Raw genomic sequence first — 19,378 nt, 5'->3', positions numbered from 1 at the left:
GAGCAGGAACTCGAGTCGGTTGACAGGGACGCTCCCAAGAAGCTCAAGGAAAAGGACAGCGAGATCAACTGGCTCCGCGAGCTGCTTGGTGTCCGGGTCGACGACCTCCAAGACATCATCAACATCTTGTCCCAGCCGTCGTTCAATCAGCAGGCTGTCCGAGATGCGGCGATCCGGCTAAAGGCCAACCTGGAGATGGAGCAACAGGAACGAGAGCGTGCCATGGCCGGCGGGAAGACGTTCCCTTCTCTATCGGAGTTGGCCGCATCGCCCCGGTCCCTGCCCTTGGCCGCGGCTGCAGCCTTGGGGAGCTGGCGGAGAGGTCGAGACTCGGTCACGCCCGATGGACCCGCGGCCAGCACTCCGTCAAAATCGAACAGTAGCGGCGGCTTCCTTTCGGGGCTCTTGACGCCACCCAGCTCAAACTTGCGGCAGTTCCCCAAGTCCTTGAATGTGCCATCTGGCCGAGCTAACGTCGCCGTCGCCGATCAACGGCGCGGATCGGGCGCTCATCCTCCAAAGGCATACAACGCATCGCCGCGACCGCTGTCATCGCAGCAGGCAGGAAAGTCGCCTGTTCGAGAAGAGCCGCCGGAGCCGCCGACTACTCCCCCGTTGCTGCGGCGCGGAAGCTATGACCACGACGCTGAGCCGAACAATTATGACAGCAGCGCGTTGATGGAAGACGGCGACAGCGACCTGGGCGAGACCATCGAGTCGCCCAAGGGAACTCCGGGTGATGCACAGGTAGCATCACAATCGTGAGAAGATCATTATTATTTTTTCCTTTGTCTTCCTTCCACAAATGAGTTGTGTTATTTTTTTTCTTTGATTTTCATATTTCATGTGACGAAGTTGAGCATATTCGCGACCCCGATGGTGGGAGTGAAGTCCATAAGTCCTAATCTTGCATCATCGTTTTGAGTTTACGAGAGATATCCCCCTCTTACTTCGTCTTGATGTATTTGCCATTTGCTCTTTTTTTGATACCACCATATGTCAAAGACTGATTCTCTGCTCATATTTTCCGGAGGGTTTTTGACAATCATCCGTTTGCTCATATACCTTCTTTTGACTTCTTCCAAGCTGTGTATATTATCCGACTACACATACCCCCTGCATTGATTGTTTAGTGAACGCGAGAGAGTATGATAGAAGATCGAAGCATACTATTCATAATCAACACCTTGTGCAGATTGCAATTGAGAAATGCGTCTCAAGGTCAGCTATCATGAGTCAAAATCATGTCTGCCTTTGGAACATCGCCGAGGGTAAGATTGTCATTGCAGGGCCATTTCTTACAAGTCATAACGACGAAGGCATATGTAGTACTGCAGGCATGTCCATACTTCCAGCTATCCACTTATTTACACCATTGTACAGTCCCCGCGTCAACACAAATGAAGAACGACGAGAAACTATCCTTTCTTCGCCGGCTCTGTTGGCTGCGACGGTCTCAAGGGCAATCCTGCCGCCTGGTAAATGGCATCAATCGTCTCCATCTGCGCAATAATCTCCTCCCCGGTAATCCAAAATGGCACATCCTTCCCACGAACCTTCTCCGTAAACGCCTCAAGCTGCCAGCGATACGTACCCCAGTAACTCTTCCCGCCTTTCCCACCGGTTGTATAGGCGGACCCCCAAATCGGGCCGCCCTGATACTGCTTCCGGTACTCCGTCTTCCCAGTAGCCTTGTCAGTGATGGAGATGTAATGGTACAAGTGCGGCATCATCGCGTTGTAGAAGTAGATGATGGCTCGTTCCGTTTCGACTTCGATGGATGGGAGTTCCCAGAAGCGCGGGATGAGGCCTGGTATTGACCATGCGCGCGCCATGTCGGTGTAGACACGGCTCTGGATGATATGGTGGTCATTGGGGTCCTCGAAGAGGAGCAGGACGTGCATCGCTTCGTCGACCCGCGGGTCGCACTTGTAGGGTCGGGCGACGGCGGATTGGATTTCTTTGGGTTTCTGCCCATCGAGCGCGAAGCGAGTGAACGAGAGGGCGTATGTCATGTCCATGGCGGAGCCGCCTGAGGTTCCATCCATCCATTAATCAAGTCTCGTTTCGGCGGCTGTCTTTTGTGGGTTGTCAACTCACCCGCTAGATCATACTGCCATCTAATATCTCCCTCGGGGATTCCGGGGCTGGCCGTCATGACGGCATCCGTCCGCAGTATTCGGCCATATTGCCCGGATTTGAGGATTTGGCGGAACAGGTGCGCAGCTGGGTGGAATTGCCAATGAAACTGCGTCTTATTCAGTTCTGTCTCTTCTTGTTTTTTCTAGGGAAGAGAAAAGGGGATCTTCCATACAGCTTCCTCACAAACCAGCTTATTGACCTTGGCCAACTGAATCAACTGTCTCGCTTCGTCCGCATTCGAAGTAAACGGCTTTTCGCACAGAACATGCTTGCCGGCCTTGAGCGCTTTACTGGCCCACTCGTAATGCAGGCCATTCGGCGTCGAAATGTACACAAGGTCCACCTCCGGATCGTCGAGCAGTTCCTGGTAGCTTCCGTAGGCTTTCTTGAATCGGTACTTTCGTGCCGCTGCCTTGGCGGTGTCCAAGCTGCGGGATGCAATTGCGTACAGGATCACGTCAGGGTGTGTTTCCGCAGGATGGACGACTGGGAATATTGATCAGCAACTACTACTCCATTTTCATGATCAATCAATGGAAGAGTTTCGGTGGGAATGTACGCACCTGCTGCAGGATTGATTCTTGCCGATGAAATAACTCCCAGTTTCAGCCCCATTGAGCTCTTGGTCCGCGTTGAGTGCAATAATGTGTTGACATATTGATGCGCAAAAGTATAACCCTGTAACAGAAGAGCCATCGTTACGTCTGCGTGTTGTCTCTCATCTAAGATGGGCGCATATGATTTTGTCCTTTGATGGTCCGAGATGCAGCAGATGCTGGTATTTTTGAGGCCAGTCGTGGATTCGATACCCCGTTGTGTCAGGATGACGACATCAACGATACGTCAGAGGTTGATTCTCTCTATGTACTACGAAGGTCGAGGTTCAGTGGAATCGTTCAAGAAGAGTTCGACTAATGAATAATGAGTTCAGCTTGTCGTATGTTCTCCGTCATTGTTTTCATGAGTTGTTGTCCTGAATAGGAAAGTGGCTTTCGCAAGCCCTAAGAGCTTCCACCTGGCTTCGAGCCTCAAACTCGTTCCTGGCACATTTGTCTCCTGTATAGTCTGCCGTGATTATGTATACATCCAATTCAACCCAATTCGTAAACATGCGAGATTGAGATCGAGCCAGGGAACCAAATACAACGATGGAGTAGGTCTTCACCTAGACTCGAGGAATAAGGTCAAGACGCTTAGTACTCTGCAAAGGACTTGACAGTAGGACGCCCAAGCATGGAAATAGCTTCAGCTTGCGAAAAAATTAAACAGAATACACGTAGCCAGTCGGATGCCTCGGTAGAACTGAACTGAGTTGTATACCTTTACCCGTGAAGTTACCCCGCACCCGACACGAGCATCGGCGATCACGATCCGATGGTAAACCGACAGCTCTGGAGCGTGTGGGGTACATATAGAGAGCAGTTATACTTACAGGGGTAGAGGCAACCCCATCATCCATATCCGATATCCATACAGTGACAGCTTGCAGACGACTCGACACCCATCATCGCCTTTCTTTTGCTCCACGCCGGCAGACCACACGAGACAACCATGGCTGGATTTCCGACCCTCAAGCCTGCGTTCACAATCCAGGTTAGAAACTGCTACGTCGTCGGAGTTGGAGTAAGAGTCCCTAACCACTCGGATCATCGCATAGGTCACAATCGACAAGCCCGTCAACATTGGTAGGCAATCACAAAGCAACTGAGGTACCTGGAGTACCTTCCCTGACGGAATGTATAGGAAGCTCGCATAGGAAGAATAGCCTGGTCGTGGTGGTAAGTCAATATTCTTCCGTTCGTACTAGTCCCAACCTCCACGCTCATGCAAACTGCAATAGCCCATGATTGGCGGCAATATCAAACCCGCACCCGACGCCTCCGTGCCCATTGATGCCGAACTCGTCGGGACTGGCAATGACTATATCCACAATGATCCGGACGGCCAGCACATGAGGCTGAATGCGCATGCCGTAGCAAAGTAGGTCATCCTTCGGCCCTTTGCCATCGAGTGCTCTGATACTGACCTCCTGAAAAGAACCAAAGATGGTGCCGTACGTAGTAGTTTTCATGGATGATGAAGATGTGCACGAATTCTGATTATCATAACCCGTACTAGTTTCTCTACATCAACTACAAAGGCACCGTCAAGTTGACCCCGGACACGGCCAAGGTTCTCTCGGGCCAGGCCGGAGATTTGGTGACTCCATTCGGTGATTCGGGTAAGTCCTACCATTGTTTCGGCTGAAAAGTGCGCATGCTGATGTACCTTTTTTCTTACAGTCACCTACTTTGAGTTCGAGGTATGTCAATGATCAGATTCCTGTCTTTAGTTGCTATGAACAGTCTGACCCTGTTAGACCGGTGATGAGCGTTACAAGTCCCTTGAGAATGGCGTCTTCGTCGGGCAAGGGCATTTCATCAGTCAGCCCGGAAAGAATATAATTGTCGAGTACAATGTCAGCCAGGTGGTTGTGGGATGAAAAGGTACTAGGTATGCTTGCTTTGCGACAAATCGGTGGGATTGAATTGGTTGGATAGTATCAACTGAAGATGGATGAGTATTGTAGCGTCAACTTGAGCAACCATGATTGCACCAATAGCATCAATCTCAAGCATATCAGTTCTTTTTCGGTCTTCGCATGATCATGATTACACAGATTGGTCCTGGCGCTGTGCATGTGCGAACCTTCAAGCATCTCATGGGGGTCAAAGCGAAAGTGGTTCTGAACTGATGAACCAGCAATGACAAGTGATAGGCGCTGACAGGAAGCTCGAATAGACTGAGGGTAGGTCTCCGTCAACTCGAATCACGTGTCAAGTCGACTGCGAGTCGAATAGTATTCCTCTCGTTGCCTCTCACAATTTATTTCATCGCCGACGAAAATCTAAAGTCCTCATCAGGCATCAGTTGACTGTCACATCTTGCTGCAAAGTGCGTCATCTGGAACAAAAGGCGGTACCGTGACTGTCAGCTCGAGGATGAGTTCGATGTCTGTGAAACTTACTAGTAGTCTTCTGCTTGTTACTGTACCACCCAACCTGGGACCCCTGTCAAGTGTCGAACCCATTATTCTCACCGGATTTCATGCCAGTCGGCACTCCTGGACACTCACCGAATTTAGGATAGCTGCCATACCTTGTAACTTCACTTAAAAGGTAATTGATTCGGGCTACTAAATGCCGCACCCTCAGTCAGCGCAGTCACGTTCACACGCGTTCGCTACGTGTCACCCTACCAACGGTTTCTACAACTGGTCCTCTATTTGCTGTGATTCCTCCAGCCACATGCGGCATGCCTCACCCAAAGAATTTCTGAATTTGATTTTCATTGGTTTCCTGAACGATTCACCCCTTTTCAGTGCCGCTGGCTGCGGCCAAGTCGTGCGTGAACGAGTCATCATAGGGGTATGGCAAAAATCTGTTCGTCGATAATTACTTTGATTAGTATGGCGTGCCAAGAAGTACTGCGATCATCCATGAACTTTCTACTTGATTTGGTAACTACTTAGTTACTATTATCCAAACTTTTGACGTCTGGACGAGATTCGGAGTGCCTCGAGTTCTCCTGCTCACAAGGTAGTTTCAAATTTCTCTATTTTCACCCTCTCAACCTTTTGAGGGCACTGCTCCATATCAGGTCCCCGTTGTGAATATGTGATGAAACTTTGCGCTGTATTTCGTCCTTTTTTATTACATCACATGACTCCTGACTCTTGAGCCATGTGGCTGTCACTCCTGCTGCTTGCAATTGCGGCTGCTTCACCAGTAGTTGTGCAGCAGTCGCCGCAGCAGCAAGTGCTAGGAGGGATTGAAATCAAAAGTCCCTCCTCAAGTAAACTCCATGGACGGTTTCTGCATATTACTGGTATGTCGGAGGTCTGATTGCCAGAATTCACGACTCCTTGCTTACAGAAGGTAAAGATATCCACTTGGATCCCTTCTATGAGCCTGGGTCCTCTCCTCGTAAGTCTTGCCATCGTGGCAAAGGCAAAGCGGGGTATTTAGGAGCTCCTGGAGAAGGTTGTGATTCTCCGGAGATTCTACTAAACCAGACATTTGACTGGATCGAGAGGAATCTCAAAGACAAGATTGATTTTATCGTTTGGACTGGAGACTCGGCCCGCCATGACAATGATGAGCGCATTCCTCGAACAGAAACGCAGATCGAGGAACTTAACCAGGCCGTGGTAGACAAGTTCATGGAAGTGTTTGGCGAGAAAAAAGATGGCGGCCGAAACAAACCCACGATTCCAATCGTCCCGAACATCGGCAACAATGATGTGATGCCGCACAATATCTTTGAAAAGGGACCGAATAAATGTACGCGCAAGCTGGGCAGGGTATGGAAGCCATTCATCCCGGAGGAGCAACGACATACCTTCCTGCAGTGGGGGTGGTTCTACACGGAGGTGATTCCGAGCAAGCTGGCGGTTGTCAGCCTCAACACAATGTACTTTTACGAATCTAATGCTGCTGTCGATGGTTGTGCAGCGCGGTCAGAACCGGGATACCACCATTTTGAGTGGCTTCGCGTGCAGCTACAGTTAATGCGAGAACGGGAGATGAAGGCGATTTTGATAGGCCATGTCCCGCCTGCTCGCTCGGGAAAAAGGCAGAACTGGGATGAGAGCTGCTGGCAGAAATATACCCTCTGGCTACATCAGTATCGCGATGTGGTAGTTGGGAGTATGTACGGTCATATGAACCTGGACCATTTCATCATCCAAGACTCGCGGGAAGCTACGTTAGATGCAGCCGCGGATAACTTGCCGAGTTTTTCATCGGACGATGAACACGATCAGAACATTACGACACAATCCAAGTTCGGCTATCTGTCCAGCTTGCGGGAAGAATGGGCCAGGCTGCCCTCACCACCATCAGGAGTGGAATTGGGTTCAGATTTAGAAGCTCTGAAGGGCAGGAAGAAGAGGAAAAAGAAGAACAAGAGGAAGCGATTCCTGAAGAAGATTGGAGGGCCTTATGCCGAACGCTACTCGGTATCCCTAGTGTCTCCGAGTGTGATTCCACGCTACTACCCGACAATAAGGGTTTTTGAGTACAATATTACCGGCCTGGAACACGCTGTGACATGGGCAGACTCTGGGTCACATGTGTCCATGGATTCAGAAAGGGCCCAGAGGGAGACTGAGTTGAACAAGAAGAAGCTACCAAGAATTCCCAGCCCGCCATCCAAGAGCGCCCCTCCCGGCCCAGCCTATTCAAATCAGCCGTTGACATTGCTGAACTACATCCAGTACTATGCGAATCTGACGCAGATTGAGAACAGATCCAAACTGGATGGCGAACTTTCTGCGCTCGAGTATGAAGTCGAGTACCACACGCATCAGGACGACATCTACCACATGCGGGATTTGACAATGCCTAGTTTTTTCGATTTGGCCACGCGCATTGCGGGGAATAGCCCGGCGGCATCATCCGTCGATATCGAGAAGAAGCGCAAGAAGAAAAAGAAAAAAGGCAGCAAGAAGGACAATAAAGTTTGGCGCGCATTCTTGAACAGGGCGTTTGTGGGATTTTTAGATGACTATGAGTTGGACGGTGTTGAATAAGCTTTGCTTCCATGCATGATTTCGGTGACTTTCAGGTACAAATAGGTAGACCTCACTTCTTGTTTGACTCTGCGGTACTGCGAGGCATATCTTGGATGCGCATGGTGTCTTGTTCTCTCGTACAAAGTGCTCTGTACGACAATGCGAAATCCTTGTAGAGCAGGATGATTCCTTTGGATCCTTGACCTTGGGGTTACATACATACTATTTTCGAACGCACTGGCGCACCCGACCTTCGGTTCTTTGGTTATTCCGTTCAAAAGCGGTTCGTTCCGATCCGTAGCCCCATCGGGCCCAAATCTCACCACCTCGACTCCTTCGACTGACTTTTGAGGTTTGGGCGCTCGAACTCGATATGAACTAGGCATATGAACTGGCAATCTCGCCATGCGAGCGTCGTCGCTGTCTGGGAGTTTGAGGGCCTGCTGTCTGATCACCCAACCGATAAAGTTCCAATGCAGTATCCAAAACCTAACGCTTCTCTTCAAGCCGAAGCATCGAACTCTGTTCACCTGAAATGTTACTCGGGCTTTGTGTTTAGGCATTTGCCCCGATCCTGTTCTCGCTCTGTAATCTATCTCTAACGATGAGAGTTCGTACCGGTAGAAAACACATGAACACTCTCTCCGTTGCCTCGCTCTCCCGAGGCGCGGTCGCATCGCTTAGTAGGCCTACTACAAATGTAATCGATTATACCTGATCCGGCCATCCCAACTGACAGCTGGCCACCCAACTTTAAGAGCCATGATTCATTGTTTGCGAATTTTGCGAGCTGATTCTGGGGTGTGAAAATGAAATCCAAGGTCTTTGCGGGCTGGAAGTCAAAAGCTGTGGCTGGTTTGACCAGGATTCTGCTCCACAACACAACGATAGTAGTAGAGGCTTGTGTTGACGCCGGCCCATTAGGACACAAAACCGAGAACTCTGGGAATGACACGTAGATCGCGCTTCTGCAGTCCCCAGCGCAGGGAGAGACGCGTCGAAGGCCCTACGATCATCGCCGCTTTGCAATTCGGGCCCTTTGCCAAGTACATAGATTGCTGAATTTATCCGTCTCTGAGTCGCTGTGCCACTGAAGCGGGGCCTTTCGAAGAGGGCGCTCGCAAGCTCGGCCGCTCCAAGGAAGCGAAAAGAAATCTGCGGTTATGACGTGCGTCAAGTTCGAGAAACGGTTCAACAAGTCGGATTAAAAAGCGTGCAATTGCGCACAATCGCAGCCAGGCGTCTATCCGCCATTGATCTTTTAGGGAAAGCCATATCACGGGGTCGCGTCGTCAAATCATTTTTTTATCGGCGGCTGAGCAGTTCAGAGTTACCAGTGCGTTGGCTACCGAGCGCGCTACGGAGTGTCCGAGTGTGCGAACATGCGGTGTGCTGGCCCCAGTTGTGCCTGATTTAGTAGTATTTTCTCAACACACTCTGGGGCCTGGGCAGCACGGAGCCTGACGGACATCTTTTCCACGATGAATTGATGAAATTGGACATTTAACTGTACAGCCACCTTTCGATGCCTGTATGATTTTGCCTGAAATTATACTCCAATCTTGCAATCTTTTTGACATTGTACGGAGTACTCAAGGTAAGTTACTACCCAAGTGACGTCCCCCCATCATCTCAGGTACGTTTCTTTTTTGAACGTCTCTTGGGGACTTGCGACAGGATTGTGCGCGATCCTGGAGACTAAAATTAAAGCACAGCAGCCGAACCCTGATAACGACCGACTACTAATAATCAATGATGGGAATTTTTACGTTCGTGGATCTCGATCTGTACTTGTACTTTTGTTAGACTTGACAACGCGAGCTTGAGTTTCGCACCATTTCTAGGACCATTGCAGCCGATTCCTCGCCCCAAGGCCAAAGAGAGAAAGGCGCCGGCTTCAACGTTTTTATTGGCATTGTCGAAATTGCTTTGGCTGTGTCTATTCGATCCGTCCAAACTCGAGAGAATCTGAACCACGCCTCGATCGCCGGCAAACAATTGCTGTTCGACTGCTCGACCTTTGAACAGCCAAGAGGAATCCTCTTAACACGGCGCCTTCTCACCGACAGTGGGACCCTCAGAGTGATCTGTGCGGCTTTTGTGCACACTATCGATCCAGTGCTGCGGTAACTGAAACGGGTTGGCGCAGTGACTGGTCCACTTCTCAATCTACAAAGCGTCGACCAGTTGGGATGTTCCCAGGAGACCTTCGATGAGCCTTAGGGATCTGCAACAACTTACCGCGTTCGTAAAAGGTAACAATCCACTCCTCATAACATGTCGAGGTGTTTCATTGTTGTTTTCCCAGCCGCGCGTCAACTGTTCTGGCGTCCATCGGATGGACCCCTTATATAGATTGCCTTCGTGAACACGAGTACTTTCAATCATCGTTCATTCATTCATCACATCCCTGTTCACAATGGAGCTTCATGAACATGACTGTGCGGAAGAGATGGATTCGAACATGGCTGATTCAAATGGCACCTCGCAGGACTCAGACTCTTCCTCGAGGGAAACTTGGATGGCATCCTCCGAAGTCGACCAGAAGTATCTGGGCCTCCTAGCGGCCGGCACCAGCCATGAAAACCCGTTTCTTTCCAGCATGTTGTACAAGATCCTGGGCTTGTCGGTGATCTTATCGAAAAAGTTGGTGCGAGCCCGGAAATTACGGCGGCTAGACCGGACCCGCGAAACAAAGTCGCTACAGCTTTACTACCACATCATATGGCTCTCTCGAGAAGGACTGGTCATTCTCGAACAGTATATCCTGCCTATGGTCCAGGATTACATCGAGCTGAAGATCCTGTCATATAAATTGCGGGCATCCTTCTATCATATCTTCGTCCTTTTTCACAACCAACCAGAAATCCACAAGCCGGGTGTGTCCAGTTTACCGGACGGCCAGAATGGACACTCTGCACCGGTGACTGATGTAAACCGCGGATCGATATCAACAACGCCACCACCAATGGAAGGTGGCCCCGTCGGCGGCCCTCCGGGCCTGGCAAAGGCTCAACCTCCCAAACCAGCCGCGTCGTTCCTTTTGCCGGCGATCGACTACATCCCGACGGCTTCGGCATGCTTCGCCTATGCTGCCGACCTGGCCGATAACCTCCTTCCAGGATCGCACCCTCTTCGCTTGTCGGTCAAGCTAGAATATGCGGCCTACCTTTACGACTGCCTGCACGACGCGGATGCATGCCGCAAGCTTGCCAAGCAGGCCATCGCGGATGTTTACAATGCCCAAGAAGGCATGGATGATGAGAGTTTCGAAGATGCTGCGGAGCTCGTCGGAATCCTGGGCCGCATGATCAAACGGGGAGGAAAGACGAGTAGTGCCGGCGACAGCGATAGTCAATCGCGAGGTCCAGATGGGACAAAGAACCCGTCTTTCACACCAACGGGCACACCCAAACAAGTGCAATCCACAACTCCGCCTTCGGCGCCCAAAACTGGACAAACATCTTCGTCCACGACAATTGTGGGCAGCACTACGCCCAAGACACCTGTTTTATAGGTTTTCAGGTGCACGGCGTCAGGTCGTGCTCGAAGATCCCATTTGTTTCTGTATTGTTTGTGCCATGTTTTTCATTGTGACGTGCGATTTTATCCGCCGTTGTTCCATGTACAATATGCAACTGTTCTGGGTCTCGAGGGCTTGTTCTTGTTGTTTTGATCAGCTCTTCGTTTTTGTGTACCACATCAAGCGTGCGTTAGAAGCTAGACCTGTTGTCCTTACAGACGAAGTCGACTTGTTACTGTACTACCTAACACTGATGATCTCGAATGGCATCAGGTATCAAATCACTAGGAAAGAAGTACTTCTATGACTGATCTGATGCTGAAATGAGCCAAGATGGAGTGGCTCAGGGCTGTCCAGAGGAAGCTGACAGCTCCATTTGATCTCAGATCACATGAAACCATGCGGCTTGGTATGCGCATCAGATCTTTTGTCGATATGATCAGCCATCATTCGTGGATTGTCCGGATTGCAGTTTGGTCGCTTCTCAACTCTCCCTCGAATTAGGGTTGAGAATGAGAACGGTCAAGAACACATGCAAGTTGTTTTAACTCCATGACTTATCTGAGAAGAGATCAATGAAATGCCTCCAAAATAACCCAAAATTCCGGAACGCACACTCCACGAAGTGTAAAGCCAGTCACCTTCGGAGCTGTACCGAGATACCGAGCATCGATCCAATGAATCCATGGTTGACCGGGCTCAAAATTCGCTGAAGGCCCGAGGGTAAATGACCCCCACCTCTGGTATCGGCCTTCGCTCCGCACTCGGGATATCTCAACGCGAATCGAGGACTGATATAACAAGTCAGTCAATTCGCCATTCATGAATTAGTACGGCCGATATATAAAGCTCGAGATCGGATTTTTGGAAAAAAAAAAAAAGACCGTGTTTTTAGGAACTAAAACTACGAATTGATCTGAACTTCAACGAAATGCAGGCGGCAAATCGTGCTCTGAAGACCCTTAACGGGTCAAAGCCGTCCTTCGGCGCGTGGCAGATGCTGCCGGGCGCGAATCTGTCTCGATTTATCGCCCGGTGTGGATTTGATTGGATTTGTGTCGATACAGAACATGGAAACCTCGCAGGTACAGTGGTGACTTTCTTCTCACGTCCATTTTGGAGTACTAGATATTAATGATCGCGTACTATCCCAGACTGGCAAATGCATGAGTCTGTTGCTGCCATCGCTGCCTGCGGAGTCAGTCCGCTAGTCCGGATTGCTGCCAATGAGGATTGGATGGTGAAGCGTATGAGATTGCTCCTATCTACTATCTATCAAGCTCGGTCAAACTCCTGACTGTGTATATGGCAGGTGCCCTTGATAGCGGTGCTCATGGAGTCATCGTCCCTCTGCTGCGGACCGCCGACGACGCCAGGAAACTTGTAGAGGCCGCCAAGTTCCCCCCAGTCGGACGACGTGGCTTTGGAAGCCCCTTCGCCATGGGTTCGACAGGGAACGTCTCTGCTCTCGAATATCTGCAGACAGCGAACGATTCTCTGTTGACGATCGTTCAAATCGAAACCAAAGAAGCAGTAGCGAATGTGAGAATCATGATGCCATGTGGGACATAAAGGGACAAAGGATACTGATATGTCTGCTGTCTAGGTCGAGGAAATCGCCCGTGTACCCGGTATTGACGTCCTCTTCGTCGGACCCTGGGACTTGGGCAACAGCATTGGATATCCTGTGATTGAGGAATTCCACCCTGAACTCGAGGCGACGATCGAACGCATTCGCAAGGCCGCGGAGGCTGCGGGGAAGAAGACTGGAATTTACTGCGCCAACGGAGAAGCCGCGAAGAAGTATGCGGATCAGGGTTTCCACATGGTATGTTCCTGGCGTTCCCTGTTTCCATGCCACTTGAGACTGATCCCCATGTTCAGATTTCCGTGATGAGTGACGCCGCGGCTGTCCCAACAATCCTGACTGAGAACCTCAAGAAAGCATCTTCGTAAGGGCAATGATTTGATACTGTTGCCATGGGATAAGTACCGATGGTACGGATGATAAGCCAATCCATGTACCGGTTAGCATTACGATTGGGATTGGAGGCTAGTAAGCCACTCTGTGATGAAATTGACGACATCAATAGAAAATCCATGTGTTCATGATCCTATCTCATCCATCGCTTTCTCCACCTCCTGCTCCGTGAACCGATGGAACAGTTTGCGCAGTTCCTTCGTGCTATCGGCGCTTTGCTGCACGGCTGGTTCCACGTGTAGTACGGGCACATCGAACTCGTAGACATCCTTCCAACGTTTGTTTTCCGGCGCCATGATGTCGACTTCCTTGTAGTCAATTTCTCGCTGCTGCTGGATCTTTGACAGGGTTCGTTTCGCGGTGTCGCAAAGCCCGCAATGCGCGCGAGTAAACAATGTCAAACGAGCGGTACTGGGACCGAGAAGGTATCTTGTGAACCGCATCTCCGTATGGAAGTTAGTGCCAGACTGTCAGCGCAGGGTTTCAGGGCTTCAGGCTCAATTGCCGCTGAAGGTGGTTGTCAAGAATCTAAAAATCGTAGCTTCAAACCGAGCAAAGATTCATGGAACCTTCGAGTGCTTGACACTAACCAAATTCGGGACTTCAAAGCTGCGGGTATCCAAGGGAAGCTTCTCCAGATTTTAAGAGCACCCCTCCGGCTCTGGGATAGCCGTTTCTTTGCCTTTCTACCAATTCTTCGAGTCAGACTTTCTGTTGAACTGTTACTTGGTCACTCTGTCGCAATGGCTGCCAAGTGCGTTCACAAAGGCTGTGGAAAGGTCTTCACTGATCCAGAAGAAGAATGCTTATATCATCCAGGCCCACCTATTTTCCATGAGGGGCAGAAAGGTATTGAATCGGTGTTTTCAGTCTGAGCTGGAAAGAACTCGGTGCTAATACTTTTCTTGTAGGATGGAGGTGTTGCAAAACCCGCGTGTTGTCGTTCGATGAGTTTTTGAAAATCCCGCCATGCACCAAAGGAAAGCACTCTACCGTCGACGATACGCCAGACCAAGGAGAGTCTCAGGAAGCTGCAAACGCTCGGGCAGAAAAGATCCTTGCGGAACAAAAAGCCGCGTCTGAGGCAGCTCGGGCTCCAGCTCCAGCTCCCGCTCCAGCTCTCCCTACGCCAACTCCTTCCACCCAGACGCCGGAAGAGCCTGACTCGGACGACCCGTCGCTGGAAATTCCGGCGGGTGCAGCTTGTCGACGACGGGGATGCAAGGCTACATATGACCCAAGCGTGCCCCGGGATGAGGAAGTCTGTGTTCATCATCCCGGCCAGCCGATCTTCCATGAGGGAAGCAAAGGCTGGTCATGTTGCAAGCGGCGGGTGTTGGAGTTTGATGAGTTTATGAAAATTGCTGGTTGCAAGGAGAAGAAACGACACTTGTTCGTGGGCAAGGGCAAGCCGGACGGTGAGGAATCAATCGAGGATGTCAGGTAAGTAAATCACCCGGAGCATTGCTGTTACGATCTAACTTCTTGTTCTCCAACAGGACCGACTTCTACCAAACTGCCACCACGGTCAATGTCTCTGTCTATCTCAAGAAGGTCGATAAAGAGCGCGCCAAAGTCAGCTTGTCCGAGAGGACGGTCGACTTGGATTTACCGACCGCGGACAATAAACGGTACAAGAAGGTCTACAACCTCTTTGCATCAATTGATCCAGAACAGTCGCAATATACCGTGCTGGGCAGCAAACTCGAGCTTAAGCTTGTCAAGGCGGACGGTACAAGTTGGCCGGTATTGCGCAGCGATGATAAATGGACAGGGGAGCGCATTCAGGTTGGCAGAGCAGCCCGCGTGGGTTAGATCTTATAGAGAATCAAATTCAATCAGTATTCGTACCCTCCACGAATTACTCGTAGTCTCCTACAGTTTAATGCAAGTGCCTAAACCCTACGTCAACTGGTGTTGCATTGTTGCTGGTTATACATGTCCGGTGTACTTGTATGGGTTATATTTCATCCCTTCCACCAGACTCCCCCATTGCCTGAAAAGGCTCCGCACCCGGAATGTCAGGGAAAAAGTTTGGATTGAAGATCCATAACTGAAAGCCGTCTTCGCTGGCCATGCGAAAAGACTTCCCGGTCACTGAAGGGCTGCGCATATAGTTCAGCCTTCTTATATATAAAGGGGATAATGTGGCCGGGAATCAATGCCGGCTATGACCATTTTGTCCTTCTCGAGTGAAATCCAGCAGGCGCGACAAGGAATCTCTCCTGATACGCAACGCTCAGATGTGTGGAGATCCCACGCGGTCAAAAATGGCTGTCACCCCTCCTACTGTTAGACAACGCCAACAAGACAGAACATTGTGTCCTCCTATCCGGGGGTTCGACGAGGATAACAAGGTGGCTATCGGACACGTATAACCGCCAGTATCCACCATCTTCTGCGTCTAAATCGGTATGAACCGATTTCACTCCAGTCTCTATAGATCCAACCTTTCCACTTCAATCGAGGACTCTGACCCGTAGAACAGCCGTCATGAACAGTAAGCCAACAGCCTGAACATTACTGGCTTTTCCGGCCATCAGAAAAACATCTTCTTGACGGGTCGACCATATTGCAAACCATGTCGCCATCGGATATGATCCATCGCATTGGCAGCAGCAGCATCTGTGTCCTCTATGTCCAGGGACGCAAGCGTTTGGCGCAAAACAAACCTAGCGATTGTATCGCCCGAGAAAATCGAGCGCCATTGTTTCGAGACCTAACACGACCGTAGTCTATCAAGATAAAACGACGTTCAAAAGAGTGGGCAATGCGCACCCTTCGGCCTCAGAAAGCGTCTTTTGTATCGAGAGACCTCACGATCTGAAGCAGAAGTTCGAGAGGTAAAGAGCCCACAATATCATAATGCTTGCGTCGAGTTTGCTCTGCCTGCGCTTCCATAATACCCCTTTCCTCTCTGCACAATGGTAAGCGACATCTCGAAAGTCAAATCGAGCTTGTGGTGCTGACTTACCCGTCGTAAGGAGAGTAGCAAAATTCAATTCCGGCACTTTCTCGGAGACGCCGTTTCAGGAGCTGTACCGTCAACGGGCGTATTCACTGCAGGAATTGCAAGGGAAGATTTGGCTGGCATCACTTTGTCATCTAGGAACGTCTTCAGGAGTTCAGGTCATTCTGCGCCCTAAAGCCTCGCAGACACGGCACTTTCCAAACTTTTCCACTCTGACAATCGGAGATTTATCAAACACGTTTGAAGACCATGGCGGGCGTTCTAAAGCTAACCATCAACTGGCAAGGATTCTTAAATCGCTCCCAAGGCTCGACAACGAACAGATCATACTACGTCTGAGATCATTGACCAATTTAAAATTATGCAGTTAGTTATTATTCGAAACGACGACTGAGCGCAGTGACAAGCAACTACAGTACTCCGTAGTTCAGAATTTGAACAGGTAGACTTGGATTTCCAGTGCTTTCGCTGGCTGCTTGCCCATGACATTGTTGAGAACAATTATCGGCTGCAGAAGTGATCAGAAGAATAATTATGGCCGCTCTGGAAAGCATATCACGCCTCCTCCACAGCCAAGGCGCATGGAAGCCTCGTCGAGACGTGGCCCTAGCCCAGCTATATCGTGTTCTGACAAAAAAGGACGACGCAAATGATCGTTCTTCGAAGCTGGGAACGGAGGGAAACCCACCGAGAGAACTCTCGAGTGACCCTCAGCGTGCCGCTGGTGTCCAGCGGAGCTCCGATAAGTTTACATGGTCAATGTAAACCGCTACTGATGAGTCGATGAGAAGAAAAAAAAAGGAAAAACCACGGCCAGGTTCAAGGATTTAACCTCCGGAAATGTTCACGTGATATAGAGTCTTGGCTGCGCTAATTCTGATAAGGAATAGTCAGAACTGTCAGTTTTCATTACATAATACCGTTTTCACTCTCATCACGTGAAAGGTATTTTGCAACTTTTCCCCTTGGCTTTTGGCAGGGGAAATTATTTTTCCACGAGCGAACTGCGGCTAATTATTCCAAAGTTTTATCCAGGCTATTCCGTACAATGCAAAGTCTCAGGTGTTAGGTGGGGTCAAGCGGGAGCCATCCATCCATTCGACTGGCAACCCCTGGGGCATCGTATATACGAATTCACGAGACCACATTCCATAAATCTTGCCCTTGATCGGATTCCTCAATTCTCCCAAATTACTTAAAGTCTGGACAAGTAGGAGAACGAGGGCAGTCTTCCGATAGTCATCGACTGTCGAATTGTTCATGCATTTCTACAATCCGCCCTCTCTCAACCAATCTTTTTGTGCCCGGAGCTTGTGCCAAACAACCCATCCTGACTGACATCGAGACAGCTGTCCTGCGAACGGATTCTTCGAAACAGATCACTCTCAGTTCGACGCACTGACGGCTTCGCCGCAAAGAGCATCACCGATACAATCAATCATGGCGGAATCTTTGCGGTTCATTCCGCTATCCTACAACCATGCGGACTCGCATGCGTCCGCCTTGAGACTTGTGCTCTCTATCAACCCCCACTGGGAAGGGCCAGAGAATCGCATTGAGTTCGTGCGCTTTACCGATGGCATCACCAACACTGTTCGTACACGGAAGAACGGATTTGCTTGTGACCAGGTCAAATCCTGATGCTAATGCATTTCGATATAGCTCTTAAAGATTGTCAATCGCAAGCCTGGCCTCACCGAGGAGCAGATTGACAACGAGGCCGTACTGATGCGTGCTTATGGCAACCACACGGAAATCATCATAGACCGCGAGAGTAGGTTCTTGATTGATGGATGCCTCCACTGCCCCAACGCGACTTGATGCTGAGTAGATGTTATGTAATGTTTAGGGGAGACTGCCTCTCATGAGTTGCTGGCGCGAAAGGGGCTAGCACCACCCTTGCTGGCCCGGTTCCAGAATGGCCTTCTCTACCGCTTCATCCGAGGTCATGTCTGTACCCCTGATGATCTCACTCGACCTTCCGTTTGGCGAGCTGTTGCTCGGCGCCTAGCGCAATGGCACGCTGCCCTGCCTATCCGTGATGCCCCATCTTCCGGCTCCACCAAGCCAGTGCCGCCAGTGGTCAGTCCGTTCCAGCTTGTCGACTCAGACAAGGCGGCACCTCCCCTTGGTAGCGCTGTCGATGATATCACGCCCATTAAAGTCCGTCAGTCCGGTCCAAATCTCTGGAGTACTTTGCAAAAGTGGATTCTTGCCTTGCCTGCATCGACGGAGCAGCAACGCGCACGCAGACAGGCATTGCAGAAGGAATTCGAGCGTATCGTAGAAGAAATGGATGACGGCACCGGCATCGGTGAGAACGGCGTAGGTTTCCTTCACCCGGAACTTGCTCCAACCCGACTTAGAGAAGCTGACGAGATCCTAGCTCGTCTTTGCCCACTGCGACTTGCTGAGTGCCAATGTGATTATCCTACCGCAGAGTAGCCAATCAAGCAAAGATCGCGATGTCGAGGAGGTGCATTTCATCGATTACGAATACGCAACGCCCTCGCCGGCAGCATTCGACATTGCCAATCACTTTGCCGAGTGGGCCGGCTACGACTGTGACTTTACCAGAATCCCGAGCCGGTCTGTTCGGAGAGAGTTCCTGGCAGAGTACGTCCGAAGCTACATCCAGCATGGCGGCAAGGGCGTTTCGCCTGAAAATGAACAAGAGGTGATCGACAAACTCCTCCACGATGTCGACAGATACCGGGGTATTCCTGGATTTTATTGGTAAGTCTTCATCAGCGTTTGTGCAGCGTTCCAACCGTTGACGCTCGTCTCTTTTAGGGGCGTATGGGCTCTCATCCAGGCCACGATATCGCAGATCGACTTTGACTACGCCTCTTACGCCGAGTCCCGTCTAGGCGAATACTGGGCCTGGCGTTGCGAGCAGGACGGCAGCAGAGCTGCCGCGGGTAAAGAGATGCCATTGCGGGAACGGGTCTGGGCGCGGGACAATTGAATCTGTGTGCCCTTCTTGATCCTTCATTTGACTTTTATTTCCATTTCGAGGCCGAGAGCTGTGCTCTCGCGGGTTAACTGTTTACGACGGATGTTTTCCATAGAGTCGCAGCAAGATCAATCCTCTTGAGAGGCCTTTTTTCAACAATCCGTCTCTCATGTCGCTGGGATGACTTAGAAGCATTGCTTGGACTTCTATGTGTATTCAACGGGCATGGGAGTCCTGTACATAGGATAATA

General features: G+C 50.4%; 7 protein-coding genes across 7 annotated transcripts; 6 read left to right on the top strand and 1 right to left on the bottom strand.

Moving 5' to 3' along the window:
• Positions 1-1,418: 1,418 nt before the first annotated feature.
• VTN31DRAFT_6184 (uncharacterized protein) lies at positions 1,419-2,838 on the bottom strand (the record flags this gene model as incomplete). Its single annotated transcript, XM_069406766.1, has 4 exons — positions 1,419-2,032; positions 2,101-2,248; positions 2,315-2,628; positions 2,706-2,838. The coding sequence occupies 4 exons, from the start codon at positions 2,836-2,838 to the stop codon at positions 1,419-1,421; spliced, it is 1,209 nt and encodes a 402-aa protein (XP_069259266.1).
• Positions 2,839-3,693: 855 nt separating this feature from the next.
• On the top strand, positions 3,694-4,624 carry VTN31DRAFT_6183 (uncharacterized protein; the record flags this gene model as incomplete). The annotated part of the gene is made up of 8 exons (XM_069406765.1): positions 3,694-3,735; positions 3,800-3,827; positions 3,886-3,920; positions 3,983-4,122; positions 4,180-4,195; positions 4,261-4,363; positions 4,425-4,444; positions 4,502-4,624. 8 exons carry the CDS (start codon positions 3,694-3,696, stop codon positions 4,622-4,624), a joined length of 507 nt encoding a protein of 168 aa, XP_069259265.1.
• A 1,240-nt stretch (positions 4,625-5,864) lies between these two features.
• On the top strand, positions 5,865-7,714 carry VTN31DRAFT_6182 (uncharacterized protein; the record flags this gene model as incomplete). The annotated part of the gene is made up of 2 exons (XM_069406764.1): positions 5,865-6,009; positions 6,066-7,714. 2 exons carry the CDS (start codon positions 5,865-5,867, stop codon positions 7,712-7,714), a joined length of 1,794 nt encoding a protein of 597 aa, XP_069259264.1.
• A 2,950-nt stretch (positions 7,715-10,664) lies between these two features.
• Positions 10,665-11,213, top strand: VTN31DRAFT_6181 (uncharacterized protein; the record flags this gene model as incomplete). Its single annotated transcript, XM_069406763.1, has 1 exon — positions 10,665-11,213. One exon carries the CDS (start codon positions 10,665-10,667, stop codon positions 11,211-11,213), a length of 549 nt encoding a protein of 182 aa, XP_069259263.1.
• A 937-nt stretch (positions 11,214-12,150) lies between these two features.
• On the top strand, positions 12,151-13,175 carry VTN31DRAFT_6180 (uncharacterized protein; the record flags this gene model as incomplete). Its single annotated transcript, XM_069406762.1, has 5 exons — positions 12,151-12,304; positions 12,374-12,466; positions 12,532-12,761; positions 12,826-13,047; positions 13,104-13,175. The coding sequence occupies 5 exons, from the start codon at positions 12,151-12,153 to the stop codon at positions 13,173-13,175; spliced, it is 771 nt and encodes a 256-aa protein (XP_069259262.1).
• A 768-nt stretch (positions 13,176-13,943) lies between these two features.
• Positions 13,944-15,015, top strand: VTN31DRAFT_6179 (uncharacterized protein; the record flags this gene model as incomplete). Its single annotated transcript, XM_069406760.1, has 3 exons — positions 13,944-14,049; positions 14,112-14,643; positions 14,700-15,015. 3 exons carry the CDS (start codon positions 13,944-13,946, stop codon positions 15,013-15,015), a joined length of 954 nt encoding a protein of 317 aa, XP_069259261.1.
• A 2,596-nt stretch (positions 15,016-17,611) lies between these two features.
• VTN31DRAFT_6178 (uncharacterized protein) lies at positions 17,612-19,139 on the top strand (the record flags this gene model as incomplete). The annotated part of the gene is made up of 5 exons (XM_069406759.1): positions 17,612-17,764; positions 17,834-17,945; positions 18,021-18,496; positions 18,558-18,907; positions 18,965-19,139. 5 exons carry the CDS (start codon positions 17,612-17,614, stop codon positions 19,137-19,139), a joined length of 1,266 nt encoding a protein of 421 aa, XP_069259260.1.
• Between the last annotated feature and the right edge of the window lie 239 nt (positions 19,140-19,378).

Source organism: Thermomyces dupontii (assembly GCF_041956625.1).
Source record: "Thermomyces dupontii strain NRRL 2155 unplaced genomic scaffold VTN31scaffold_6, whole genome shotgun sequence".
NCBI lineage: Eukaryota > Fungi > Ascomycota > Eurotiomycetes > Eurotiales > Trichocomaceae > Thermomyces > Thermomyces dupontii.
Note: the sequence above shows the minus strand (reverse complement) of the source record. Positions and strands in the feature narration are given on the sequence as shown.